Below are 25,350 nucleotides of genomic sequence, written 5' to 3'. Positions count from 1 at the left end.
TGAGTTCGAGACCAGCGTGGTCTACAGAGCTAGTTCCAGGACAGGCTCCAAAGCCACAGAGAAACCCTGTCTCGAAAAACCAAAAAAAAAAAAAAATATTGACTTAATAACTTGTTAATTACCATCCATGTCAGTTTCCATTTCTTCTCCTTCTTGAGTGGTAGTAGGTCTCTGGATCTTTGGCTTGATCACAAATGGACATTCTTTTCGGCACAAATCTACTTCATGCTATAATTAAGGAGAAAATGTTAAGAAAATCCTATACATTTCAGGGATTAAAATATTGTGATTAAAGAGTATGAAGCAGACAATAGGTTATAGAAACATAAAAGAGATAAGATGGTTACTTTGAGTAGTTAGGACACGTCCTATACTCAGCAATCACTGGAATTCTATGAAGTCTATACAAAGTAATCTTAGACAATAATACCTCAAGTCTATAGATGAAGATAGAGAGACCACTATGAGATTGAAAAGCTGCCATATCCAGGTTGGTGATGAGGTCAACCACTCTGACAGCTCTGGTGACAAATGTTATCTGGTCCTGTTCATCACCAAGAAACTTTATGACCTACAAGAAAGAGAAAGAGAGGCAAGCACAATTACTGAAAAGAGAGAGATTATAAAAAAAAATCTATATTCCTTTGCAAAAATAAATTCTGGGAGTCCCTGTGAGACAGCATAGTATGAAATGGATGGAGGAAAAGGACACATGCCTGATGTTTTTTCTGCTTGTCAAATAATAGTGCTATAAACTGAAAGACTGGATGCAACCTTCTATGAGGCCACATGGGCAATTCATTAATAGGAGTATATAAAATTTCTGGTAAGTTTAATGCAAGCCAACAATAGACAGCAAGATACATTGTCTCAAAATACCAACTAAGCAACCAAAACAAAACAAAGCCTATAATATGAAAGCAAAACTTTACAGGTATCCTAATATACACTTAATTCTTAGGGGCATAGTCAATGTCATGCTAACATATAGCACTGTCTTGGCCCCAAAACCCCAAAACTATCAAATTGGGCTGGATTATAAACATACCTTAATACTGACAATAGATATATTTGTTAATGTGGTAACTAGAGATCAAACTGTAAGTAACTGATTAGAATAAGCTTTCTATGTTAACTGTTCACGACAAAACATCGAAACTAATACTCTTAGTTAATTTAACAGAAATATATTAGAAAAGGGGAGTAGTACCTTTAGTAAGGCTTCCATCATTCCACAGGAGACCAAAGCTTCACCACCAGCATCATAGCTGGCCAGGTGGTACAAAAAAGAGAAGAGAGCAGTGGCAAACTGGTGGGGGTATGGGTCCATAGAAGGATCTACAAAGGAAATTGGGAGAGGCTATAAAGTTCAGAATTCGGTACTAAGCTAGCAGGTCCTTAAAACAAGGAAAATGTCAAGATCCTGTTGTTCCTGGAATAAATAATTAACACCTAAACTTACCAATCATAGCCTGGATGCAGTTCCGCACAAGAACAGGCAAAAATCCATGGTAGGAGGCAGTTCCAGTACAGTCAATAATACTGCTGAGTTTGGGAGTTCTCTCCAAATGAACAATTGATGTTAATGTTCGTAAAGAAGCAGCTTTAATTTCCTATAAGTAGAAATTAAACAAGTGTCAAAACTACATGAATAACCGAACTAAGGTGAAAATATCTCAAAATCAAAACATAAGTAATTTTACTGAATGCTGCTTGAGGAGATAAACGTCTATGGAAAATAACTCTGTACATCTGGCATTTATTAACTTCACAGTTTAATATTCAAAAATAAAGATGCAAAAGGTCCAAGGTTCCCTCCTGGGGCATTTTCTAACTCCTTAGGAAAAACAAAAGGCAGGAAAAAAAAGTATGGCTTTATTGTGTAGACATTATGAGCACATACTTACCATGAGCTGCTTATCTGTAATTTGAAGGACATCTACCAACTCCTCTATCAACCCATTATACAAGATACTGTTTGCTGACTCTTGCAAGGCATTGGAATAGACTGCAAAAGAGAAGCAAACACTTTGGCAGAAATGCAGTTATTAAGCCAACGTTGAGTAATACACCTTCCAATCAGCACAGAGGGGTAAATTTGCTAAATTATAAGATTGTGGTAATAGCTAGATACTCACATTTCCTTACTAAAATTATTAGTAGTCTTAAGAAATAATTTTGTTGGAGTTTTGTGGGAAAAGAGAACAAATAATTCATTTTTCTAATATCACTACTTGATAGAGCTATAACTATGCTTTGCATATAGGTATAGAATTTTATGTTGGCTTCTTCCTTTACTTGCTTTCACCAGATAAGCTTTTATAATATTGAGTTTTTATAGAGTGTAGCAGACTAAATCATAAGTTTGTATGGCACTATCAAAAGTTAAATGTGTATAATCTAGCCAGGTAGACAGGTACACGTCTTGAATCCCAGGAGGACAGACCAACAGATCTTTAAGTTCAAGACTAGCCTGTTCTACTCAGTGAGTTCCAGAACAGTAAAAGCCACATAGTGAGACTGTGTCGAAAAAAGAAGCGTTTAATCTACTTGTATACTGAGAAGTTAGTGGGCATACACTGAGAAGTAAAAACTGGCTGAGATGTGAGCATGTTAAGTTTTAAATAAACATTTCTAGACAATCATTATCATGACAGAAGCATAGACACAAACACAAGAGAAAGGATTTGAGGGCAAGGTGTTCAGTTTTAAAAGAAGATAAGCAAAAGCTGAACGAAGATAGGTAATAACAGCTGTGCTTGCCCTTTTATGCCATTTAATGTGCCTAGCACGTAAGAGGTTGGTTTCCAGGCTTTCTTTCAATTATTAAAATAGCTCAAATACTTTTTACAAACTAAATTACTGAAGTTAACTGAGAGAATACAATGTGTGCTACATAATCTTCAGAAACATGGTGAGAGCATAAAAAACTATGATTTTCACATAGACATTATACCATTTGTTGGAAAATTAATGCCACTCTTGACAAGAACATGTTTTTTCTCATTTCTGTATCCTAGACCTTACATACCTAAAATCACTGATGACCTAATAGTAGAAGCGAAACTGTCTGGGTAATAAATGGAGACAAAATTGTCCAAGGAGGAAAACAGTGAACAACAATGAAGACTATGCACTCAAAGTATAATATATGCTTGCATGAAGCTGGGCGGTGGTGGCGCACGCCTTTAATCCCAGCACTCGGGAGGCAGAGGCAGGTTGATCTCTGTGAGTTCGAGACCAGCCTGGTCTACAGAGCTCGTTCCAGGACAGGCTCCAAAGCCACAGAGAAACCCTGTCTCGAAAAACCAAAAAAAAATATATTTGCATGAAATGACTTTAAAAAATCTGACATAGCTTAAAAAAAGAAAGCCTGTGTGTTTTCCAATCTACTATACTATAGTAAATGGACAGAGTATTAACTAATTATTTTCAAAATTTAAAGTTGTACATCTGAAAGGACGGGAGAACTGGAAGAGGAACTATCAATAGGAAGGACACAGAGCAGAGATGACTATCTGTATATATTTTTTTAAAAAAAGGTGTTGACAATCAAGGCCATGTGACCTGGCAATAAAAGCTTAAGTTTTTCTGACATACAAAGGAAATCAAGAATGATGACTACAGCGAACACTGGGAATGCAATAAATTTGGGTTGCCATAATAAGTAAATCCTCATAGCAATGAAGACAGATGAATTTCATTCAAAATCAAGTTCAAACTGCCTAATTAAGACCACTTAATTAGTGTTTCCTTACCTAATATAGATATTGCATGCAGTCTGGCCTGAACAGCTTGTAATCGCTTCCTGTGATTAGAAAAGCCATGAGCCAGGCGTATATGGGTAAATAACAGCATCTGTAGAGATATAAAACTTATTATTAGGAAATCGTAACAAAAGGGTTTCCTTTATTTCTTTCATTTTTTTTTTTGAGGGGACTCTTATATTTTGGCTGCTTGGTAAAATAAGTTTGCTACTTTTTGCTAGGATATCAAACTGAACTAGTATTATTTTACTCTTAGATTGGTTAACAATCCCAGAGTAATAAAATAGGGACAGGCAGTATCACAATGTGATAAGTCAAGAAGTGTCACTATATTGATAGACAATAATATAGCAAGAATTCTAATTTTCAATAAACTAAATTTTTGACCACTACCAAAAGAACAGAACAAAATAACACTATTAAGTTCTCTTAAATGTATCCAAATATATCCAAAATTGAGAAAGTTTTCACCACTGATAGAAAATCATTTGAATCAAGGAACTTAGTGTTACTACAGTAGAGGAAACAAACACCTAGATAGCTAATTTGCTAAACTCCAATGTACATTAATTTTGCTATGTCTTCTGCTTGTCCAACGCATATCATTAGTGTATTTCGAAAAACATCAAGTGCTGGGGATATTTTTTCAGATGTATTGTACCTGCTTATCCTTAGGAATGCTGTACATTTTGGTAAGAGATTCCATTATTTCAGAAGGGCTTTCTGAAATCTGTATTAGAAAAAAATTTAGTTAGGAACAAAACTTCAACCAATAATTAAATAACCAACCAGTTGTCAAAGAATCCTCTTACCTTGTCAAGTTGTTCTATATGAATGTAATGTAGTGTATTACTAGTCGTCTGAAATTTAAAAGTTAAAAAAGCTGTTAGGGGTCACTAAATACCCTGTAAGAGACACCTGAGAACAAAATGTCACCCTGCAGTTAAGCCAACCTCTTTAAAAATCAAGGTAATTTCAGAGACATTCAAAACATCTACTTTCCACATATAATAATCACAAGATCACTTCTTTAAAACAACTATTAAACTTTTAACACTGTCAGCAAGCATATTCTATATTCTATAGTCCTTTTTAATACTTGTCTCATAAGTCTCCACAATCAATATTCATACAAAATACTAAAACCATAAAATTATTTCTCATGCTTTAAAGACAACATTATCCTAAAAATTATTTAATAATAAAAGTGGAAAAAATATCTGATCCATTGGTAAACCTCTAAACCAAAAAAAAAAAATCTTAGCAGCTCACCTAGGAATATGAAACAAACACATCATTTAATTAAGATTTTTACAGGCAACATGCAAAGCTTCTTACAGGCTGGCTTAAAAAAAGAAGCCTGAAACACAACAACCTAAGACTATGAGCAAAATACACAAATATGGCAGTGCCCAATAAAAGAGGCTTTATCTTATCTTTTGCAGGTTCTAACATAAAACCTAATCATGTCTATGAGAGGTACAGGTACATATAGCTTCATAGGACAGTGATATACAGTCAAACATTCACTCATTTAAACTAAGAGATTCTATAAATAACAACATCAAAGCAATCAGACTCACCCTCTTCTCAATTTTGACCTCAGATCCAGGGTCTGCATAGAATTCAAAGTGTAGTGTGGTTGCGCTGGGTGGATATTTCTGTGTATAAAAGAGGAATCAGACAATGAGCTTGAACTGATTTTAGACAACACAGATACCTCCACTGCCTTCTTTTAGTCAAAGTACACTGTGGCAGCTGTATATTACACACCAATGGTGTCTTTTATCTCTTGCCCTGACCAGAGTTCAGATGACATTTGCTTGAAAATAAATGGAAAGACTGTAGTTTAGAAATCCAAAAATCTGTTTTTATTTCCAGGTAACCTGTTGCTCTATTAATACAGCAATTTTTACTATAGTTATTCTCATGGTGAGATCAAGTATGACAAATAATAATGCAAAAAGAATTTTAGAAAGAATGGAGAACAAGTGTCAGAGTCAAAACATAGGCACCAACTAAAGAATGGAAAAGGCCATTCTTGTGAAAACTTATTACGAGCCTCCTCATTGATAATTTTTCTATTACTTCAAATACTCCTTTCTATACCATTCTGGAAGGTGTTTCCTTTTTTTCTCTGCATAGGATTACAAAAACCAAATCAACTAAACCCTCAAAGCACATCTACAAATACAAAAGTAACACAACAGATGAAATTCCAATAATAAAACCCTGACCATTAAAACATTCCCTTGGTCAGGTGGTGATGGCACACGCCTTTAATCCGAGCCCTGGGGTGACAGAGTCAGGAGGATCTTTCTGAGTATGAGGCCAGTCTGGTCTACTGAGCAAGATCCAGGACAGTCAAGGCTACACAAAGAAACCCTGTCTCAAAAAACCAAGAAACAAAAAAAAAAAACAAATAAAACACATTCTCTTCAAAGAAAACACAATGACATTATCATTATATACCTTTATAAAATTGGGTTTAACATGTATATATACTACATAAAGTATAAACTTTTCAAAATCCCTTGACATTCTAAATATCAAACTTGATGTAGATAAGGACTAAAACAGGCTAACAGACATCACACAAACCTATTAAGTCTTCACATGCATGTTCAAAATACCCTACTACTCTTTAAAATATTATATTCACAGAATTGGAACTTCAAGCTGAACACTCTTATACAATATGTTTCCCATATTACCAACATCCATTCGCAACTGTTCACTAAAGAATGTCTACCAACTAAAGTAGGAAAATAACCTCCTCTAACATGTAGATTTCTTTGACTAGAAAAGTATGAACTATACTAATGCAGAAGAAAAATTAATTAAATTTGATCATATCCATTTGTATTAAACATGACAAACTAGGCTCCTAATATGCAACATATCAAAGCAGAAGAGGGGGATAGCCTAAATCTATAACCAGAGCATGGATAAAGATAAGAGGTAAACATAAAGATATACTGAACAGTAAGATCTTTTTGTAAATTATTTTAAAATTTTTATTTCTGAGTATTTTGTCTGCATGTATGTCCATTTTGTCATGTGAGTGCCTGGTCCATATAGAGGCCAAAAGAGGCTAACAGATGCCCTGGAACTGGATTTACAAATGGTTTTGAGTTGCTGTGTGTGGAGGTAATAGGAATCATTCTCTTGATCTATCATTTCTCCAAATCCCTGCATTAAGTTCTAAGTAATCCAGAAAGAATTGTTTTCAATCGATTGTTCTTGAACACTTCTCAAACTCCTGATAGTTATGTGAGAACACAAGTAAATGCACTTTCTAGGTGGTTTTTCTTTTTTGGCTTTGTTTTGAATGTTTAAACAGGTATTGTGTAGGCAAAACTGGTCTAGAAGTAGTAGTGATCTTCCTCACATCAATATTTGAAATACTGAGATTATAGATGTACACTACTATTTCTCAGTTTCACTTGCCAGTATAAGAAAAAAAAGAGTACTTTCATTTTGATTTAAAAAATTCAACTTATTTCAGAACTCATACTACTCTCTCTGAGAATTGTTATAATCAGCACAGTAAGGGCTGGTTTCCTAAGGCCATTGTATATTTTTTCCCTCAGGTCCAATGAAACTTCTGATATCAAGTGTCAATTTATATACCATAAATTCGTTGTTAAGTCTTTAGAAAGAGACAGTATCATTTTCCAAATACTCACCAACATATGCAAGTCTCTGCAACATTCTGCAAGTCCAAAACCATTCTCTTTTCCACCCCAGCTCTTAGAAAAGGGAAAAAATATAGTGTTACACAATGCTCATGGTCTTAGGCTTATATTTATAAAGTGTTTAATGAGAAAATACTCATATATATATATAACAAAGAGAACAAATAAAACAGGACTTTGAGCCTCAAAGCAAGGTGGCGTTCTAATAGTTGTTTTTTCAATGAAATCCATTTATTTCATGGTTCTATGAGGGTGCTCAAGATAAGAGGACAAGCTGGGCGGTGGTGGCTCACGCCTTTAATCCCAGCACTCGGGAGGCAGAGGCAGGCGGATCTCTGTGAGTTCGAGACCAGCCTGGTCTACAGAGCTCGTTCCAGGACAGGCTCCAAAGCCACAGAGAAACCCTGTTTCGAAAAACCAAAAAAAATAAAAAATAAAAAGATAAGAGTACAAAGTAGCAACACTAGCTACTTCATTCCCAAGTCTCAATGCATGTTTGCTGACATTCAGTCATAGCTGGCCTTTCACACCAGGGTGGAACCACACTTTTTGACAAGACCCAAATTACATGCTATAAGAGTCTATATATTTTGGTATTAGTTTGAATGAGAATAGCCTCTACAGACGCATATTTGAATGCCTTGGGAATAGCATCAGGTTTTGATGTAGGAGTTTCCTCTGTTGCTGTGATTACCATGAATAAAGAAACTGCTTGGACTTATAACAAGGCAGAACTTAGATAGGGCAGGAAAAGCTAGGGTGAATGCTGGGAGCAAGAAAGGCAGAGTTAGGAAGAAGCCATGGAGCCGCCACCAGAGTCAGACATGCCAAAACATTGCCGGTAAGTCACCTGCCACATGGCAATACACAGATTAGTAGAAATGGGTTAAATTAATGTAAGAGTTAGCCGATGAGAAGCTAAAGCTAATGGGCCAAGCAGTGATTTGATGAATACAGTTTCTGTGTGATTATTTCAGGTCAAAGCTAGCTGGGTGGCCGGGAACCAACAAGCAGCCTCCTTCAACAAGGTATGGCCTGGTGAGAGTAGTATGGCTTTGTTTGAGGAACCGTGTTACTGTGGGTAGGCTTTGGGGTTTCTAATGCCCAAGCCAGGCCCAGTGTTTTCTCTCTTCCTACTGCCTTCAGTTTCGGATGTGGAACTCTCAAGTTCCTTTTCCAGCACCATGTCTGCATTCATGCCTCCATATTTCCTACCATGGCTGACAATGGATGAAACCTTTGAACCTGTAAGCGAGCGTCAATTATATGCTTTCCATTATAAAAGTTGTAATGGTCATGGTGTCTCATCACAGCAATACAACACTGACTAAGACACTTTGCTACCAAAATATAAAAACTTTAAACAAATGCCTGTGTTAATGAGTAGCACAGTTACTAATAATTTCCAAACCCTAAATTCTAGCCATATAATTTTCCTTATGGACCAGCCTGTGGCATCTTCTCGGGCCTTTGAAATATCAAAAATTTTACAGTAAAAGCAAGGTCTAACTGTACATATCTGAATGGCCTGGAACTATCTATCTAAATAGGATGGATGGATGGATGGATGGATGGATGGATGGATGGATGGATGGATGGATGGATGGAAGCAGAGACAGACTGACCTACCTACCAACCTAGATAGATAGACATAGACCAGGCTGGCCTTGAACTCAGATTCACTTGCCTCTGCCTCTAAGTGTTGGTATTAAAGGATGGATTCAACCACACCTGGCAAGAACAGCACATTTTTTTTTAAGTTTTTCCGAGACAGGGTTTCTCTGTAGCTTTGGAGCCTGTCCTGGCACTAGCTCTTGTAGACCAGGCTGACCTCGAACTCACAGAGATCCACCTGCCTCTGCCTCCCGAGTGCTGGGATTAAAGGCATGCGCCACCACCACCTGGCTGAACAGCACATTTTTTAAATGTAAATAACTGGTAATCAACTTAGCTACAACCAGGAATTTTAATAAGATACATCTTACCTTAGGGTAAGTCATGCCCGGCCCAGTTCAAACACAAATGCCTTCACCCAATTTTCACACATCTAATGTGGGTCCCAATCACTACTAATCTACCTCGTAAGGCTGCAACATGGTGTTCTCTCTACATATATAATCTTATTATATTCATTCTTTTGGTTTTTTTTTGGGGGGGGGTTTTTTTAAGACAGAGTTTCTCTGTAGCTTTGGAGCCTGTCCTCGAACTTCCTTTGTAGACCAGGCTGGCCTCAAACTCACAGAGATCCGCCTGCCTCTGCCTCCCAAGTGCTGGGATTAAAGGTGTTCGCCACCATCGCCCGGCTATATTCATTCTTTAGAAATAAATATAATCATGACACTAATTCTCCAGTAAATCTATGTATCACTGAGGCTGTCATTTACAGAGATCTCCAATATGGAACAATACGGGTGAACAAAACAAAACCTACTTAATACTAGAGAAATAAGCTTTTTGGAAGTCCTTATTAATCCAGAGCAGAAAATACAGAAAACGGGGGTCATTTTTTATTAATTCTCCAAATGATGTCAGCAATTTTGAAAAGAAGGCTATTTTGTTATATACAATAAATAGTTTTAGAGCATTATACCTTAGTTCTTTGGTGAAAACCATATTGTGCTGGTTTGAACGAGAATAACTACCACTGGCTCATGTGTTTGAACGCTTGGTTCCCAGTTAATGTCACTTGGGGTAGGCTCTGGGGTTTTAAAAGTCCACACCATTCCTAGTTAGCAATCTCTGCCTCCTTACTGTGGGTCAAGACACAAGCTCTCAGCTACTGCTACAACACCATGCCTGTCCAACTGAAAAAGATACTGACAGAAGTTGATACCAGAAGTGGGCTACTACTGTGACACTGTTATTTGGAAGAATGTGGAGCACTAGCAAAGTTGCTGAATACTGTAAGCAAGGCTTATCTGCCCTTCCCAGCAGGAGATTGGAAGACGGTAACAAGGTGGACTATGGAGGCATAGTTCAAGAGGTTTCAGAGAACAGTATTAGGAACTGGACTAAAGACCATTCTTACATTTAGTTGAAGAATGTAGTTGGTTGCCTTTTGTCCTTGTCCTAAGACTCTCCCTGGGGCTAAAGCTAAACTTTAAAGTTCTGGACTAATTTCATACACAGAGAATATTTCAAGACATCCTAATATTGACTCTGTAGTAGGATTTTTTAACAAACAGTTTTATGCATGCAGGCCTACAATGGAAAAGACCAAAACAAAGCAAAAAGAAAAACAAAATATACAGTTCAAAGAGAAAAATGAGCACCAGTACATTTAATGTTGGAGCCAAGGCTTGTACTGAAAGAGATAAAGGCCAGATGCAAAATCAAATAGAGAACGTGGTACTCTTGAGCTAAGACCCCAGATCCAGCTAATCCTGCAATTTGTGAAAAAGGCCTAAAGGATTTTCTGCTTCTAAAAACCAACAACAAATCATATTTTTATGCAAATGTAATTCAATAGGCTCCATTCTCCCAAGGATGTAGCCAAACATGGTAGCACCAACTATGTAGTTCTGACTCTAAGGTTATGAAGGATACAGGAGAAACAGGTTGTACAATTTTTCTTTTCTACATGGCTAAACAGAGCTCCTGATTGTGGCAGGGAGTTCCTCCCCACATGGGAGTCCCTGAGAAGACACTGCATGGAGCTGTGGAATGTCTGCCAGGGGGAGCTGTATACAGGGAGTAGAACCAGACAAAAAGAAAACCATGTTTGCAGTCTGCAAAAGGTGGCAAGGCAGAGCCTTCTTTGACACAAGACATGGATTTGGAGTTTGCCCTTATAGGTTTTCCATCTTGCTTTGGTCCAGTGTTTCCTCACTATACATGCATTCCTCCCTTTTAGAAGGGTAATGTATGTTCTATACCACTGTATGTAATTTGTTTTATGATTTTGACTTTATAGGGGGTTACAATTAAGAGATTCTCTTGAGTCATTGGACTTTTAGTTATATGAAATGCTATGAGCCTAAGGAGGCCAGGGAGTAGAATGTGGTGGTTTGAATGAGAACAGCCCCTATACTATACCTTTAAATACTTGGTAAGGATTTAGGAGGGATGTCCTTGTTGAAGGTGATGTCACTGGGGGGTGGGTTTTGAGGTTTCAAAACCCCATGTCAATATCAATTAGGTCTCTCTGCCTAATACTTGCAGATCAAGATGTAAGCTCTCTGTTACTTCTTCAATGCTATTCCTGCTGGCTGCCACAGTCTCCGGCATGATACTCAGGGATTCAAACCCTCTAGAACCATGAGCTTCCAAATAAACTCTTTTACACATTGCCTTGGTTGTGGTATTTTATCACAGCAATAAAAAAGTTAAACATACACTAAGAAAAACTACTTTAATACACTTTTACCTATCCTCTCTGAATTGGCTATTTTCATATATAACTATTTTCATAACCGTGATAATAATGAAAACAGCAGAGCAGGAAACTCCAAAGGACCACCTATCACAAAAGGTGTGAATGAAATAACAACAGTACAGAATTAATCAACCTCAAAGAATTTTACACACTAACTTTTTGATATTTAACTAACCCAACCCTATTCTATATGTAGCAGCTGTAAACTATAGTCCACATTCTTGGAGTGAAGACAATGAATCTTCATGTAATAAGTGATAAGATTGTTTTGGTCTCTGAAAGACCAGCTAAAAGCACTTGCTACTAGTTCACTTAATTTGGAACTTTCCCAAGGGCAGGAACAGGTTGAAAACACTGAATGATAAATGCAGTGAATAGTCCCTAACCTTCAGGAATAGGTTCTAGTTAAGGCATGCCCCCAGGGTGCCAGAAGTCAAGATCAGGTGTTCTTCCACCAGTGGTTTTATTTGAGGAAGTGTCTCTTCAAGGGCCTGGTGCTGTTCCTGTGAGATTTGTCTAGCTGGCCACTGAGCCCTGAACATCAACCTGTGTCTACAGCCTCAGTGCTAGGTGTTAACATACAGAAATTATGCTGGCCCGCCCTGTAATCTCAGCAATTAGGGCAAATACTTAGTCAACCCAGGGCCCCATGGACATCCCTGAACTATCGTACCTATGAGTAAGTAAGGCTCTGTATACAAGCTCAAAGACCCCTTTAAGAGACAAGCTCCATCCATTCCCACTCTCTTTCCTGCTGCTCCTCAGAAGAGCCAGGCAGCAGGCTTTTGCTCCACCCCCCTTCTGTCTCTCTCTTCTGGCCCTCCTGTTCCCAGAGGCCAGTCTCCCAACTCCCTTCTGCTCCCCCTTCTTCCATTCCTTCTCTCCAATAAAAATCCTATTTGAAAGTACAGTCTGCAGGGTGTGTCTGTCTCTCACCCGCCATGGGGCTCCTTGGCCTGCCAAGGCCCCTCTCACACCGGATAATTACTCTAAGGTTATAAACTGCCAACACTTCCAGGCATTTTTATGTGGGTTCAAGAGAATTCAGGTCCTTGTGCTTGTATGGCAGGAATGTTCCAGTGAACTATTTTCCCAATGTTCTCTACTTTTGATTAGCAAAATCTAATCTTTGATGTCTTCAAAAGCTAAATATATAAACTATTATGCATCAATGTTGATGTACATGATATGTATAAAAAATGTACTTTTTAAAGGAAACAGCAATAAAGATGGAGGAAGGCACAGAGAAATATGATCAAAGTTTTTATATACTATTAAAAAAATTGAGAGACCCTGTGTAGCTCAGTGGTTGAGGCTTGCACAGTATACACAAACCCCTAGTTTCGTACCCAGAACCACAATCAACAACAACAAAAAAATTAAGCTGGTATTAAATTACAATTTTGTAAATTAAGATATCAATTCTAATTCCCAGGGCAAATATCAATAACTAGCTAAAAGACAAATAAGGAAACTAAAAACCTGAACAATGCCAAATGCCAAATCAACTAGACAGAGGACATTGAACCTATTTAAGCATAGAACATATACTTTCTAAGACACATTAAAAACTCCAATAGACCTTAACAAAACAATCATTAATATAGTTAAACAAAATCTCTGCCAATTACAGATGTCAGATGTAGGAAAATAAAATCAGATATCCATCACAAAAGGCAATCTGAAAAATTCACAAGTAGGGCTGGAGAAAAGGCTCAGTGGTTAAGAGCACTGGCTGCTCTTCCAGAGGTCCTGACTTTAATTCCCAGCAACCATATGGTGGCACACAGTCATCTGTATGGGGTCTGACTGCCTCTTCTAGTACACACGAAGACAGGTCATTCATATACATAAATATTTTTTGAAAATTCACAAGTACATGATAATTGAACAGTACCACCAACGAGTCAATGAAAAAACAAATCACATGGAAAATCATGAAGTTATTTAATGTGAGTAAACTGAAAGTATAATCCCACAAATTAAAACATGTATTAAATTTTAGGTATCTCAGAAACTGGAAAGATGATTCAGCAGTTAAGAGCACTACCTTCAGACCCAAGTTCAATTACCAGCACCCACATGGCAGTTTACAACTGACCTTAATTTCTGAACCTGGTTCATAAACACCACACCTAGTTTATGCATGTTAGGCAAGCACTCTAACAACTAAACTATATCTTTAGCCAAAGATTCCTATTTTTAGCAAGCAGCTCTTTACTATATCTTAACTTTGTTTTACTGAATTATGATCCAACAAATTGCTTCCTTGAATAGTAAACAAGGCGTTAACAACTCATTCAACTCCTGTTAATGTTATCTTTAACATAAATTAAATTCTTACATGTTTTTGTTATCTGGTTTTGCAACCTATTGATTCAATTTGACTAATTATTCTAATTAGTCTATCTTTATAAAATAGCTTAAAACCTAATAAAATAAGTACTTCTACATGACATTTCCAGTATTTTCTTGGCTATCTTTAGAACTTACAGAATACATGAAATTTGTTGAAAAATATATATACAAAGGCTGGAGGCTACACAGAAAGACAGGTAAGTCAAACCACAAATCTAAACATTCAAGGCAGAATAAGCTTGACACAATTATTTTCCTCATATTTCTTCTATTCCCAACTAATAGTTAACAGTGAATAACACTGAGGCTAGTACATTAAGAAAATAAATCAAGAAATGAATTATAGAGACAATCAAGTGGTAATATATAAAGAAAATGTAGCAAACAATCACAATCTTTTGTAGACGTCCAAATTTTCTATTTTTAAAACTGAAAAGCAAAACCTACTGTTTCATCAAAACAAATATGCCTATGATTTTAGGAAACACTAGTCAGGATCTTTAAAATACTACTGGTTCTTTATCCTTTTTTCATGTGAGTATGTTTTATTACCACAGGTTTATAAAGAAACTGCTTTGGATCTATGGCAGGACAGAATAGAGCAAAGCGGAAATTCCAAGCAGAGATAGAGGAGAAAAGATGGTGAAATCAGGGAGACACCATGTAGCTGCCAAAGAGGAAAGATGCCAGGAATCTTACCCGTAAACCACGAACGAGCCTCATGGCAAAATATAAAATAATATGAATGGACTAATTTAAGATTTAAGAGTTAGTTAACAAGAAGCCTAAGCTATTGGTCAAGCAGTGTTGTAATTAATATAGTTTCTGTGTGCTTACTATTATTCTGGGTGTCTGGGAAACAAACAAATGGCCTCCGTCGATACCTATTGATTCTTATGTATTTGTATCCTGTTTTCTTAGCTATAAATGAACTTGTCAAAAGAAAACGATTCACAATGCATGCAGGAAGAGTTGGCTATAAACATTTTAAATGGTACCAACTGGAGAATTGGGCAATAACTCAAGAGCTATTTTATAGGCTTTAATGAGAACCCAAGTATGAAATAACCCTACTCAAGCAACTACAAACACCTGAGAACAGTAGATATTGCATGCCATACTTTTTCAGAGACTAAGAGCCAATATTATTTTCCCCAAAAAGTAATGCACATAACTTCTGAGTCTCATTGTACTCATCAACCTAGTAGTGTTACCATATGATCCTGAAAATAAAATATGTATATAAAAGTAACTAAGGTATCAGTCATGTTTAGGGGCATATAAACAACACCACTTTACAAGACGGGATCTGCTTAAGAATGAATATTCAGACATGAGGGAAAAGGCTTGATTTCTTTTTCAGATGAAATTTTTTTTTGAGGGGGGGGGGGTTCGAGACAGGGTTTCTCTGTAGCTTTGGAGCCTGTCCTGGCTCTAGCTCTTGTAGACCAGGCTGGCCGCGAACTCACAGAGATCCGCCTGCCTATGCCTCTGCCTCCCGAGTGCTGGGATTAAAGGCGTGCGCCAACACCGCCTGGCCAGATGAAATTTTATTAAACATTAAGATTCACTAACTTTACCCTTAGATCAGTATCATTAATATTATTTGGGAATAGTTGCTCCTGTGTATTTATCTAATATGTGGCAATAACACTGTATTTTAACAATTATTTTGAGAAAGGGTCTGACTATGTGTCCCTGGTTGGCTTAAATTCTCTAGGTAGACCATATTAGCCTTGAACCTGCCTATTTCTCCGGAGTGCTAGATTTTAAAGATGTATGAACCACACCCTGCCAGTTCTAACAATTTTACATAATCTCCATAGGAACAAATTCTTTTAAAATATGTATTCTAACTCATTTTTTATTGTATTATTTGGGACTTCTGTGACAAATTTAAAGAGTTATTTTTACTGTTTAAATGTGCATTTTCCAAGAGTGGTACATACGAGTGCTGGTGCCCATGGAGGTCAGCCTCTAAGGCTGGAATTAACAACAGTTAGGAAACGTGGGTTCTGGGAATTAAACTCCATTCCTCTGTAATAGTACATACAGTCTTAAACCACTAACCCATCTCTCCAGACCCCTCTACTATGAATTATAAGACAACATTTGACATTTTGCTTAATTTTTAAATTCAGCTCATCCATTAATTAGGACTACAATGGAGTTTCCTGGACTTAAAAACTAGTTTGTATGTTTTTGAAAGTTTTGATTTTTATTGAATTACATATTTATTTAAGGGTATGGGGCATGCATACAGAGACCAGAAGAAAACTTTTGGGAGTCCATTTTCTCCTTCTACCATGCTGGTGTCAGAATCAAACTCTGGTCATTAATATTAAGCTCAGTGGTAGGCACCTTTACCTGATGAACACTGATGTTTTATTAATGTGATGAATAACAATTTATTCTCTTAATTTCATCTGCATATATGTATATGTAGTATCACCAGCTGTCCCCATTCTCTCTCTCTCTCTCTCTCTTTCTGGAGATAGTGTTTCAAGAAGTAGCTCTGACTGTCCTGGAATGGAAACTAGTATGTAGCAGAACTGTCAAGTTTTGAACAAAAGATTTTGTCTTATGAGCAGAAGGTAATGAAGTGCTTCAAAACTTAAAACTGATAATACTCCTGCTTTTTGAAACTTTATCACACTGTCCAAATACTTGCACTCAATTAAGTCAGAAAGTTAACTAAAGGATTCTCATCCACTTTTACAAAGCAAGACATGCCTGCTTATAGACACTATATACTCTGATGTTTGTTTTTCCAGTCTCCAAAGACATACCTCTGCCAAATGCTGTAGTCTTGTCAGTAGTGGGGTCCTCTTGTCAGATCCAAGACGTGTGATATAGTTTGATCTTTTGCTAAACACATATAGAAGGTTAAGGACTGCCAGAACCACTTGCATATCAGACGAAGCCAATAAAGTTGTCAAATGCTAAAGGAACAAAAAGACAAAGTTCAACTCATCAGACACCTGGTACTAAAAGCTAAAACTATTTTTCAGAAAGCGCAATAGAAGTAATCATATCTGTGTCTCTACATAAGGACTTCAAGAAATGTTGTAATACATATATGTAGAACTAAAAAACATTACATTTCCAAGTGTTAAGAAACTAAGCTAATTGTATGCTATTATTACCACCTTTATGCTAAATATAAAAAGAAATCATAGAAGCTAAAGCTATCAACAACGGCTATGTGCAATTATGCAAAATAAAACTGTTAAAGCTTGGGAGTAACCTGAGTGATTGTTTTGTTTTAAACATTCACCAATATATTGAAGCAATTAATTGGTCAAAATTAAAACCAGTATGTAATTGAGTTGGAAATTAACAAAGGCACTTTATTTGTTGATTATCTTAATGGTTTTGGATTTCTCTGGATATCACATCTATTTAATTATCAAGACCAAGGTAATCATTTGATTATTAAAGCTCAAAAGTTGGGCAAAGGCCGGAACTACACACAGCTGGAGTCAATACCCTACTGGCTAGGTTTGTCTTTCTTCTCTCTTGGTGGGCTTTCCCTGAACCCCCTTCTCAGGCTGCTGCCAATCTAGGTAGCTGCCTTGAAATCCAGTCAGGATAAGCCTCACATGTTTATCATTTTTGGTGGCAGATTTGGTGAGAAAATTTGGAAGTCTTAAGGGTGGAATTAGTTAAAAGGGAGTTTTTGCCCCACGTTAAAAATAGGAAACACGTTTACGATAAAGTTAGGTCTCTGTGTGATTATGTAATGCGTGACTTAAAAAAAAAGGGATAATCAACTTAAAAAATAGAAAATCCCTCCATTTGTGTATATACATGGTTATAGTTAAGAACAGACTACTTACTTCTATGGAACTATACAGATGCCGAGAAAAGCTGTACTCGATAAGCAGGGCTGTGAAGTTCAATACAGCCAATAGAAGCATTTTTAGTTGTTCCTTTTCCGGCCTATCACATACAAGCATCCATGACATATTCTCCACTGTTTGTCCAGCATCTGCCAGAATTCCATCAAAGCGGTCCAACAGATCCACCCAGTGATATAACTCACACTAGAAAGAAAAATAAAAATATAAAAGCAACTGGGAATGGTTATACTCTAGTAATCTCAGTATTGAGGAGGCTAAGATGGAAGGATACAGAGTCCAAGATGAACCTGGGCCACACCGTGAGATGCTTCAACAAAAAACAACAGTAGCAACACTGAACATGGGTACTTTAGAGTAGTTTTATTTAAGACAGAATTTTTTCCCATTATTTCAAACAATTTTGTGTGTGTGTACGTGCACCATAGCATGCATAGAGAGGCCAAGGGACAAGTTGGAGTTGTTTCTTTACATCTACTATGAGGGATACAGAGATCAAACTTAGGTCACAGAGATCAAACTTAGGTCACAAGACTTGGTAATGTGTCCCTTTACTTGATGAACTATCTTCTCTGGCCCAACACATTTTTCTTTTAAAAATTTAAAAATGTCAATGTTCTAGAGCTGTGGTACACATATACTAGAAATTTCCTTTTTAAAAAGATTCATTTGTTTGTTTATTTATGCATACAATAAATGTTCTACTAACATGTACATGCCAGAAGAGATCACCAGATCTCATTACTGATGGTTGTGAGTCACCACATGGGTGCCAGGAATTGAACTCAGGACCTCTGGAAGAACAGCTGGGCTCTTAACTTTGGAGCCATTTCTCCTGTCTGCTAGAAATCTCTTAAGTGATCACAGACTCAGACTATTCCATTATAGTTGTACTACCAGCTGCTGCAGTTATACGTACCTTGCCAATGTTCCATGTTTTGATTTGCTGCAGTTCCAAGAGGAGTTGCTCATCATTACATACTTTGAGTTTGTCTATTAAGGCTCTGCAGTCTGCAGGCTAAGAAAAACAAAAAAACATTCACAAAAGATGTTTTTAAATGAAGAAGAAACAAAGAAGAATGGGGGAAATGATCCTGAAGCCCACAAAACAATTCAACTTTTGCTTATATAAAAACTAGATCTCTAAGAAATCTCATGAAGAAATATTTTCATTCCCAACAATCCACTACGCATTTGTTTAAACCTGAATGAACCTGTATATGCAGACAAACTACTTAAAAGTACATAGACAACAGAAATTAAGGAAATCAGCTAAGCAGAAACTAAAGCAGAATTAAGTAATCTGGGACATGGTCTAAAAGATAACTAGAATGTCTGGTATTGTTACAATGAGTTGGAGAGACAAAAAAAGAAAGACAAAAGCAGGCAGGCGGGGGGGGGGGGCATGGGACACGGACAGAGAGCCTGAACAAATTCAGTTAAAGGAAAAGGCTAGCATTGATTTATTTTTCTACAATATTAATCTTGAATTAGAAAAGAGCAAAGAGCTTCTGAACTTTTTGTAAACTAAGACTCCATTCTTACTTGGTGTTCCATTTCCATACATTCCTGATCGCTTGTACTGATGAACGAGACCAATTATTAATAAGGAGTGGATTGAGAATTTATAGTAAAGGTTCTGAAAGTGCAAAGGAAAAATGGGATAGGGACTGCAATAGAGAAGCATCCTATTAATGGACAACAGTTGGGGAAAGTATTAATACTTTTATTTAACTCTATAAGTGATGTCATGGAACCAAACAAATCGACATTCTGTTTTTGGTTTTATGATTACTAAAGTGTCTGATTATGAGTGAGTCCTACTTACTGTCCATTTACTTACCAGAAAAACACAAACAACCTAATAAACTAGCGTGGAGAGGCAGCCCAAGTATGTGTCATTTAACTGAGTGTACAAAATAGGGGATTAAATACTGAGACAGTGTGCTTTTTTTTTAATCAATACTGGACTCAGAATTAAAGTCAGTCTCTTTGAATCTGAGAATCCTCACCCAAGAGATGAACAGATACCACCTAGATGTGAGATCTAAAACTAGAGGAAACTCCAAAGATTTCCAATGACTACAATGATATTTAAAAATATAGCCGGTTTTCTTAATCCAAACTACCACCCCTGCAAGGATCTACTTCAAATTTTTCTGATAATGAAATAAATGTATGCAAACCCTTAACACCAAATCCTTCCACAAACCAGGCTTAACACCCCTCCCCCGCCCCCTTTCTTTTAGTATAGATAGGTTGTAGGACAAACAGTGAACCAGTAGAAATAACAGAAAACATGGCGAATTTGAGTGACCTGTTCACACAGTTAATCTGTCCCTTCCCTTCTCCATTTACTTGGATATAGAATCAAATCCATCTATTTAAATTACTAATGGGATACACATAGGCAAAACCAATTTTTTGATTCTGTGGGGGTTAGGTAATACCCATTTTGTGGTTAATACTTGGGTACTGTAATAACTTGCTATGTCCACATTACATGACAATCTCTCACAAGCCAGAACCTGCTTGAATGCAATATAGTTGTTGGCAAAGGATAATATGGCCTTTGCTAAACTAAGATATTGCCTGTGACTGATGTGGGGCTTGCCAAAGATTCTGATTGGCAGCATGCCAAACACACTTAAGTGAGATACCTGGTTCTACTGGGAAAAACCATACACGCACAAGGGCAACTTATAATATTGCCTAGACCTTTTGTCATCTTTTTCTAGCATTTCATTGTTGCCTACTGAATACTTTGAAGGTTACCAAGGAATAAACTGAAATGGTATACTTAAATGTTAGTTCACAAACTAAAGTATCACATATTTCTCTTTCTTTGTGGTATATGGAACAAAACAGAACAACTGTCTCTTGCTTTCTCTTTTTCTTTCCCCTCCCCCATTTTGTGAGATAGGGTCTCCCTATGTAGACCAAGTTGGTCGTGAACTCTTGCCTCCCAAGTACTGGGATTTAAAACCTTGTACCACCATAGCCAACCCTTGGTCTTTGTCTCTCATCTTCAAAGGGAGTTTCCAACATACCTTAATTGTAATTGAGAAATTTCTCTTTAAAATTATCATCATCCTTGTTATTGTAGAATGAGGGCGGGAAGATGGGAGGGAAGGGACAAAGATGTAGAACTGGTTCTCTCTACTTTATGAGATTCTAAGGGCTGAACTCAGCCCATTGAGCTTAAATAGCTAAAACTTTTACCTGGTAAGCCATCTCATGAGCCCCGAGAAACATGGATGTGACAGACTCTATCCCACTTTTCACAGGGTTCATCTCTGACATACATTTAAATCATCTAAGGTGCTTGTGCTTCCTCATCATAAAATTTACTTAGCCTTACTACAACATCATTCCTCTCTTCCTATGCTATATAAATGCAAACCAAGTGGGAATGTCCCCAATCATAGGAAAAGGCAAGCCATCAGTCAGTTCAAAGCTGCATACCAGCTACCAGAGTTTACATGAATTTTTTCCCATAGATATCAAACATAGGGGGAAAATTCTTTGCGATGTTGCCAATATACTGTGATCAATTTTTTAAAAAAAATCTTCAAATTGAAAACTACTATGAGAAATTGGGCAATCTTCTACATTATCTAAATACAACAGGCAACTCAAGCCTTAAAACACATCTAGACAGTGACATTATATTCTAAGTAATCTGATAGAAGCTAGGAAATTCCTAAGTGTGACTACACAAGCCTTGCAATTCACTTAGCATAAAAAATAAAATTTGCATTTCTCTGATCACCTGTAAGATTGATTCTTTCTAGTTAGTTTACTGGCTTTGTTACTTCTCTGAAAGGTTTTATGCCCATTTTGTCATTGGGATATTCATTTCTTCTATTGATTTAGCATAAAGGGTATTAACTACATTGGGTTATAAATATTTTCTGCAGCTTTTCAGGTCCCATGACTCCCACACACACACGAGCTTAATTGGGGTATTATGTGGCATATAAAAAACAGCACATAACTAACATAATTTGGTTATGTTATGCAGGACCTGGTTCTCTCCACCTTATGTGACTCTAGGGGCTGAACTCAGCTCACTGAGCTTAAATAACGAGAGCTTTTACCTGGTGAGTCTAAACATAGATGGTATCTAAACATAGATGCATATGCTCATATTACCATCACCACATTCCAGGTGAAAAACACATCACCTCCAAGTTTCCTTGTGGCCCTTTGTGTATGTGTTAAGAACATTTAACATAAAGTTTATCCTCAACAAAAGTAATTCTTAATTTATCCTTAACTGGAACTTTTGAAACATCCTTTTTCTTTTCAAATAGGCTATCAATATGTAGCCCAGGCTGCCCCTGAACTTTGGTTCTCTTACAGCATGAGCCACCACACCCAGTTTTTACTCATTTGTATAACTAAATAATACAAAGCCATAGAACAATTCCCCCACCATCCCCTCCCATGATAACCACCATTCATTCTGTTGCCTACTTACATACCTTTGACTATTTTATATGCCCCATATTAAGAGGAACCATGTAGTATTTGTTCCTCTATGATTAACTTATTTCACTTGTCATTCTTCTGGGGGTTAATTTAAAAAATATTAAGAAACTTCTTCAACTTAATAATGAGGAAAAAACCCAAATAACCCAATTTTAAAGTGGGCAAAGGAATTTAAAAAGACTTTTCTCCAAAGACATATAAATGGCCAAATGGCACATACAAAGGTACTCAACATCGCTAATAATCAGGGAAATGCAAATCAAAATCATAATGAGATATTACCTCATACCTGTTAGAATGGCTATTGTCATGTGTCCTTTTATTTTGGATATGGTATTTTACATTTCCATTTTGGTTTTTTTTGTCCTTTGCTTTAATGCTTGGAAGGGCAATCCCCACCTAAGACAAGGTAAACATTCACCTGTATGTTCTACTTCTCCTATAATTTCTTTTAAAAATATCTGATTTTGACGACTTATCTACAATTTACTTCAGTAAACAGTCCCCACACCATCCCATCCAAATCAAAAATTGTCTTGGCACATTTTATCGACTAATACTGTTCTTTCCCGCAATATATAATCCCTCTATTAAGTTCTTATGTATTCTAGATTGTCTTAATTTTCAATCAGTAGATTCTTACACTGATGGAACTGTTTCGTTTTTAAAAACTTAATTCCTTGAAACCTTTTCTATTCACTTTTCTATTCAAATGATATAGTCATCATAATTTAGATGCCAAAACACATCAAAAACAAAATCAAATGAAAACATCTGTACAGTAAGAAAATCAATATGTTCAATATACAACATTTAATAAAAACCAACTGATATTCCAATGTCAAAGAACAAAATAAAAGATAAAAGACTAACAAAAGTCAAACTTACCATTTTTGTTTTCAAAACCAAAGGAAAAAAACCCTGATTTCTAACAGCAACAGTAAAACTTAGTTTCTACATTTGCTTTTTCCACTGTCATACTGTCTTTTTTCTTATTGTGACCTGAGAATCCATTTCAGGGGCCCACAAAGTATTGTTCACTATTCCTTTTCCACAAAGCTACTAAATTTAAATAAAAACAGAAGTTCAAAAGTCAAGATAGGACTTTTATTTTCTTTTGTTGTATTCATAGTGAATACCCAAGGCCTCATGCATGTTAAGCAAGCACTCTACAACAGAGCTGTTTCTCCTAGCCTTACAAGTTGCTGTAGTAACACTTTCTATAAACTGAACATATTTAGTTGGAAGATCAGAATGGCTGCACTGGTCACAACATTTTTTCCTGAAATGAAGAAAACAAGCAAAGCAAACTTGGATACTCACAGCCTCAGTAGGTGTCTTTTTCAGTTTAGTCCTGTCTACTTTCATGTTTTCAATTTTCTGCTTTAAGATCTGAAAAGAAAACCCCCAAAGTAGTGAGAAGATAAAGTTGAAGATAACCTAGAGTTGAATATTAAACATAAAAAATATTGGACAAAGTGTATGCAAGATACCTAGTGTAAAAACACTGAAGTTATGTTAACTCATGGGTATAACTATGAAATAGAAATGGGTAAAGAATAACTTTTGATACAAATGGTTCACAATCCCTGTTACATAAGTACATAAAACAAAATAGCTGTTTTCTCTTCTTTTATAAGAATTTCAAAACTTTCGACAGTTAAATATGGCATATTTTTTGATACCTCAGAATGAAAATATTCACTAGAAGACTCTAGTTTTGAAAAAAAAGGAATTACACTTCTGAAAATTCAGCTTAAGTTTTAGGGATATACACAAACATTTTAACTGCAATAATCTACACTGCGTAAGTACGTTTAATAGTAAAAAATCATAAAGTCCCAAAAAAGGACTGTTTTAAATTTTAAAATCTAAATGTTTTATGTGTTTTGTTTACATGTATGTATGCACACTGCAAGCAGACATGGGGCTCAAGGAGACCAGAAAAAGTCATCAGATCCCCTGAAACCAGAATTAAGGATGGTTGTGAACCACCATGTGGATGCTGGAAATAAGTGATCTTAACTGTTATTTTTTCAGCTCCAGGATTGGTTTTTAAATGGACTATATCGCCACTAAAAATACTGCAGGCAATTACATAACAGAGAAGCTCATGATTAAATAGAAAGGTTATAACATGGAATTTGAATCTATTATGTCAGGAATGATGGTTCATACCTGTAATCCCATGTTGAATCAGAAGGGATCAATGGGAATTCAAGACTAGGTTGGGCAACAGAATGCTATCTCAAAAACAAACTAAATATAAGTCTGTGTCTATAAAAAACACTCTAAGAAAGGAAATGTATAAAAAATGTAAATTTATAATGTCTCCATCTGACTGCCTTAGTCTGTAGGGCATTTTCTTGATAGATGATTGATATGGGAAGTCCCAGGCCACTGTGACATCCTGGGTGGGTGTTCCTGGGGTGTGTAAGAAAAATGTCTGAGTCAAGGTACTAGGAGCAAGCCAGTAAAACATTGTTCCTCCATGGCCTCTGGTTCAGTTCAAGACTCGAGGTTCCTGTTTGGGTTCCTGCCCTGACTTCTTGGACTGTGCGATGTTGATGTGCAAGCCATACATAATAAAACCTTTCTTGCCCCCCTCCACATTAATTCATGGCTGACCACAAGGATTATTTCTGATGGTTTTGGCAATATGCCTTTTAGAACTAAGACAAATTGTGTCTTAAGAACAAAGACTTTAGCCGGGCGGTGGTGGCGCACGCCTGTAATCCCAGCACTCGGGAGGCAGAGGCAGGCGGATCTCTGTGAGTTCGAGGCCAGCCTGGTCTACA

At 36.6% G+C, this 25,350-nt stretch overlaps 1 protein-coding gene across 18 annotated transcripts in view; it reads right to left on the bottom strand.

Moving 5' to 3' along the window:
• Positions 1-25,350, bottom strand: part of Huwe1 (HECT, UBA and WWE domain containing 1, E3 ubiquitin protein ligase) — a 139,240-nt gene that overhangs the window by 81,170 nt on the left and 32,720 nt on the right. For 16 of the 18 annotated variants that reach the window (XM_026784727.1, XM_026784725.1, XM_026784724.1 and 13 more), the window contains exons 3-16: positions 23,876-23,944; positions 18,978-19,076; positions 18,038-18,244; positions 16,988-17,140; positions 7,457-7,519; positions 5,351-5,428; positions 4,580-4,627; positions 4,429-4,497; positions 3,759-3,858; positions 1,908-2,008; positions 1,463-1,613; positions 1,211-1,338; positions 431-571; positions 123-228 (exon numbers count right to left, since the gene is read on the bottom strand). In XM_026784727.1, coding sequence (XP_026640528.1) covers positions 123-228; positions 431-571; positions 1,211-1,338; positions 1,463-1,613; positions 1,908-2,008; positions 3,759-3,858; positions 4,429-4,497; positions 4,580-4,627; positions 5,351-5,428; positions 7,457-7,519; positions 16,988-17,140; positions 18,038-18,244; positions 18,978-19,076; positions 23,876-23,920 — 1,489 coding nt within the window. In that variant the 5' untranslated portion in view covers positions 23,921-23,944. Of the gene's footprint in view, positions 1-122; positions 229-430; positions 572-1,210; positions 1,339-1,462; positions 1,614-1,907; positions 2,009-3,758; positions 3,859-4,428; positions 4,498-4,579; positions 4,628-5,350; positions 5,429-7,456; positions 7,520-16,987; positions 17,141-18,037; positions 18,245-18,977; positions 19,077-22,841; positions 22,952-23,875; positions 23,945-25,350 lie in introns of those variants that run through there. The other 2 variants (XM_026784736.1, XM_026784735.1) reach the window with 2 other exon arrangements.

The sequence above is a fragment of the Microtus ochrogaster genome, chromosome X (assembly GCF_000317375.1).
Source record: "Microtus ochrogaster isolate Prairie Vole_2 chromosome X, MicOch1.0, whole genome shotgun sequence".
In the NCBI taxonomy this organism is placed as follows: Eukaryota; Metazoa; Chordata; class Mammalia; order Rodentia; family Cricetidae; genus Microtus; species Microtus ochrogaster.
Note: the sequence above shows the minus strand (reverse complement) of the source record. Positions and strands in the feature narration are given on the sequence as shown.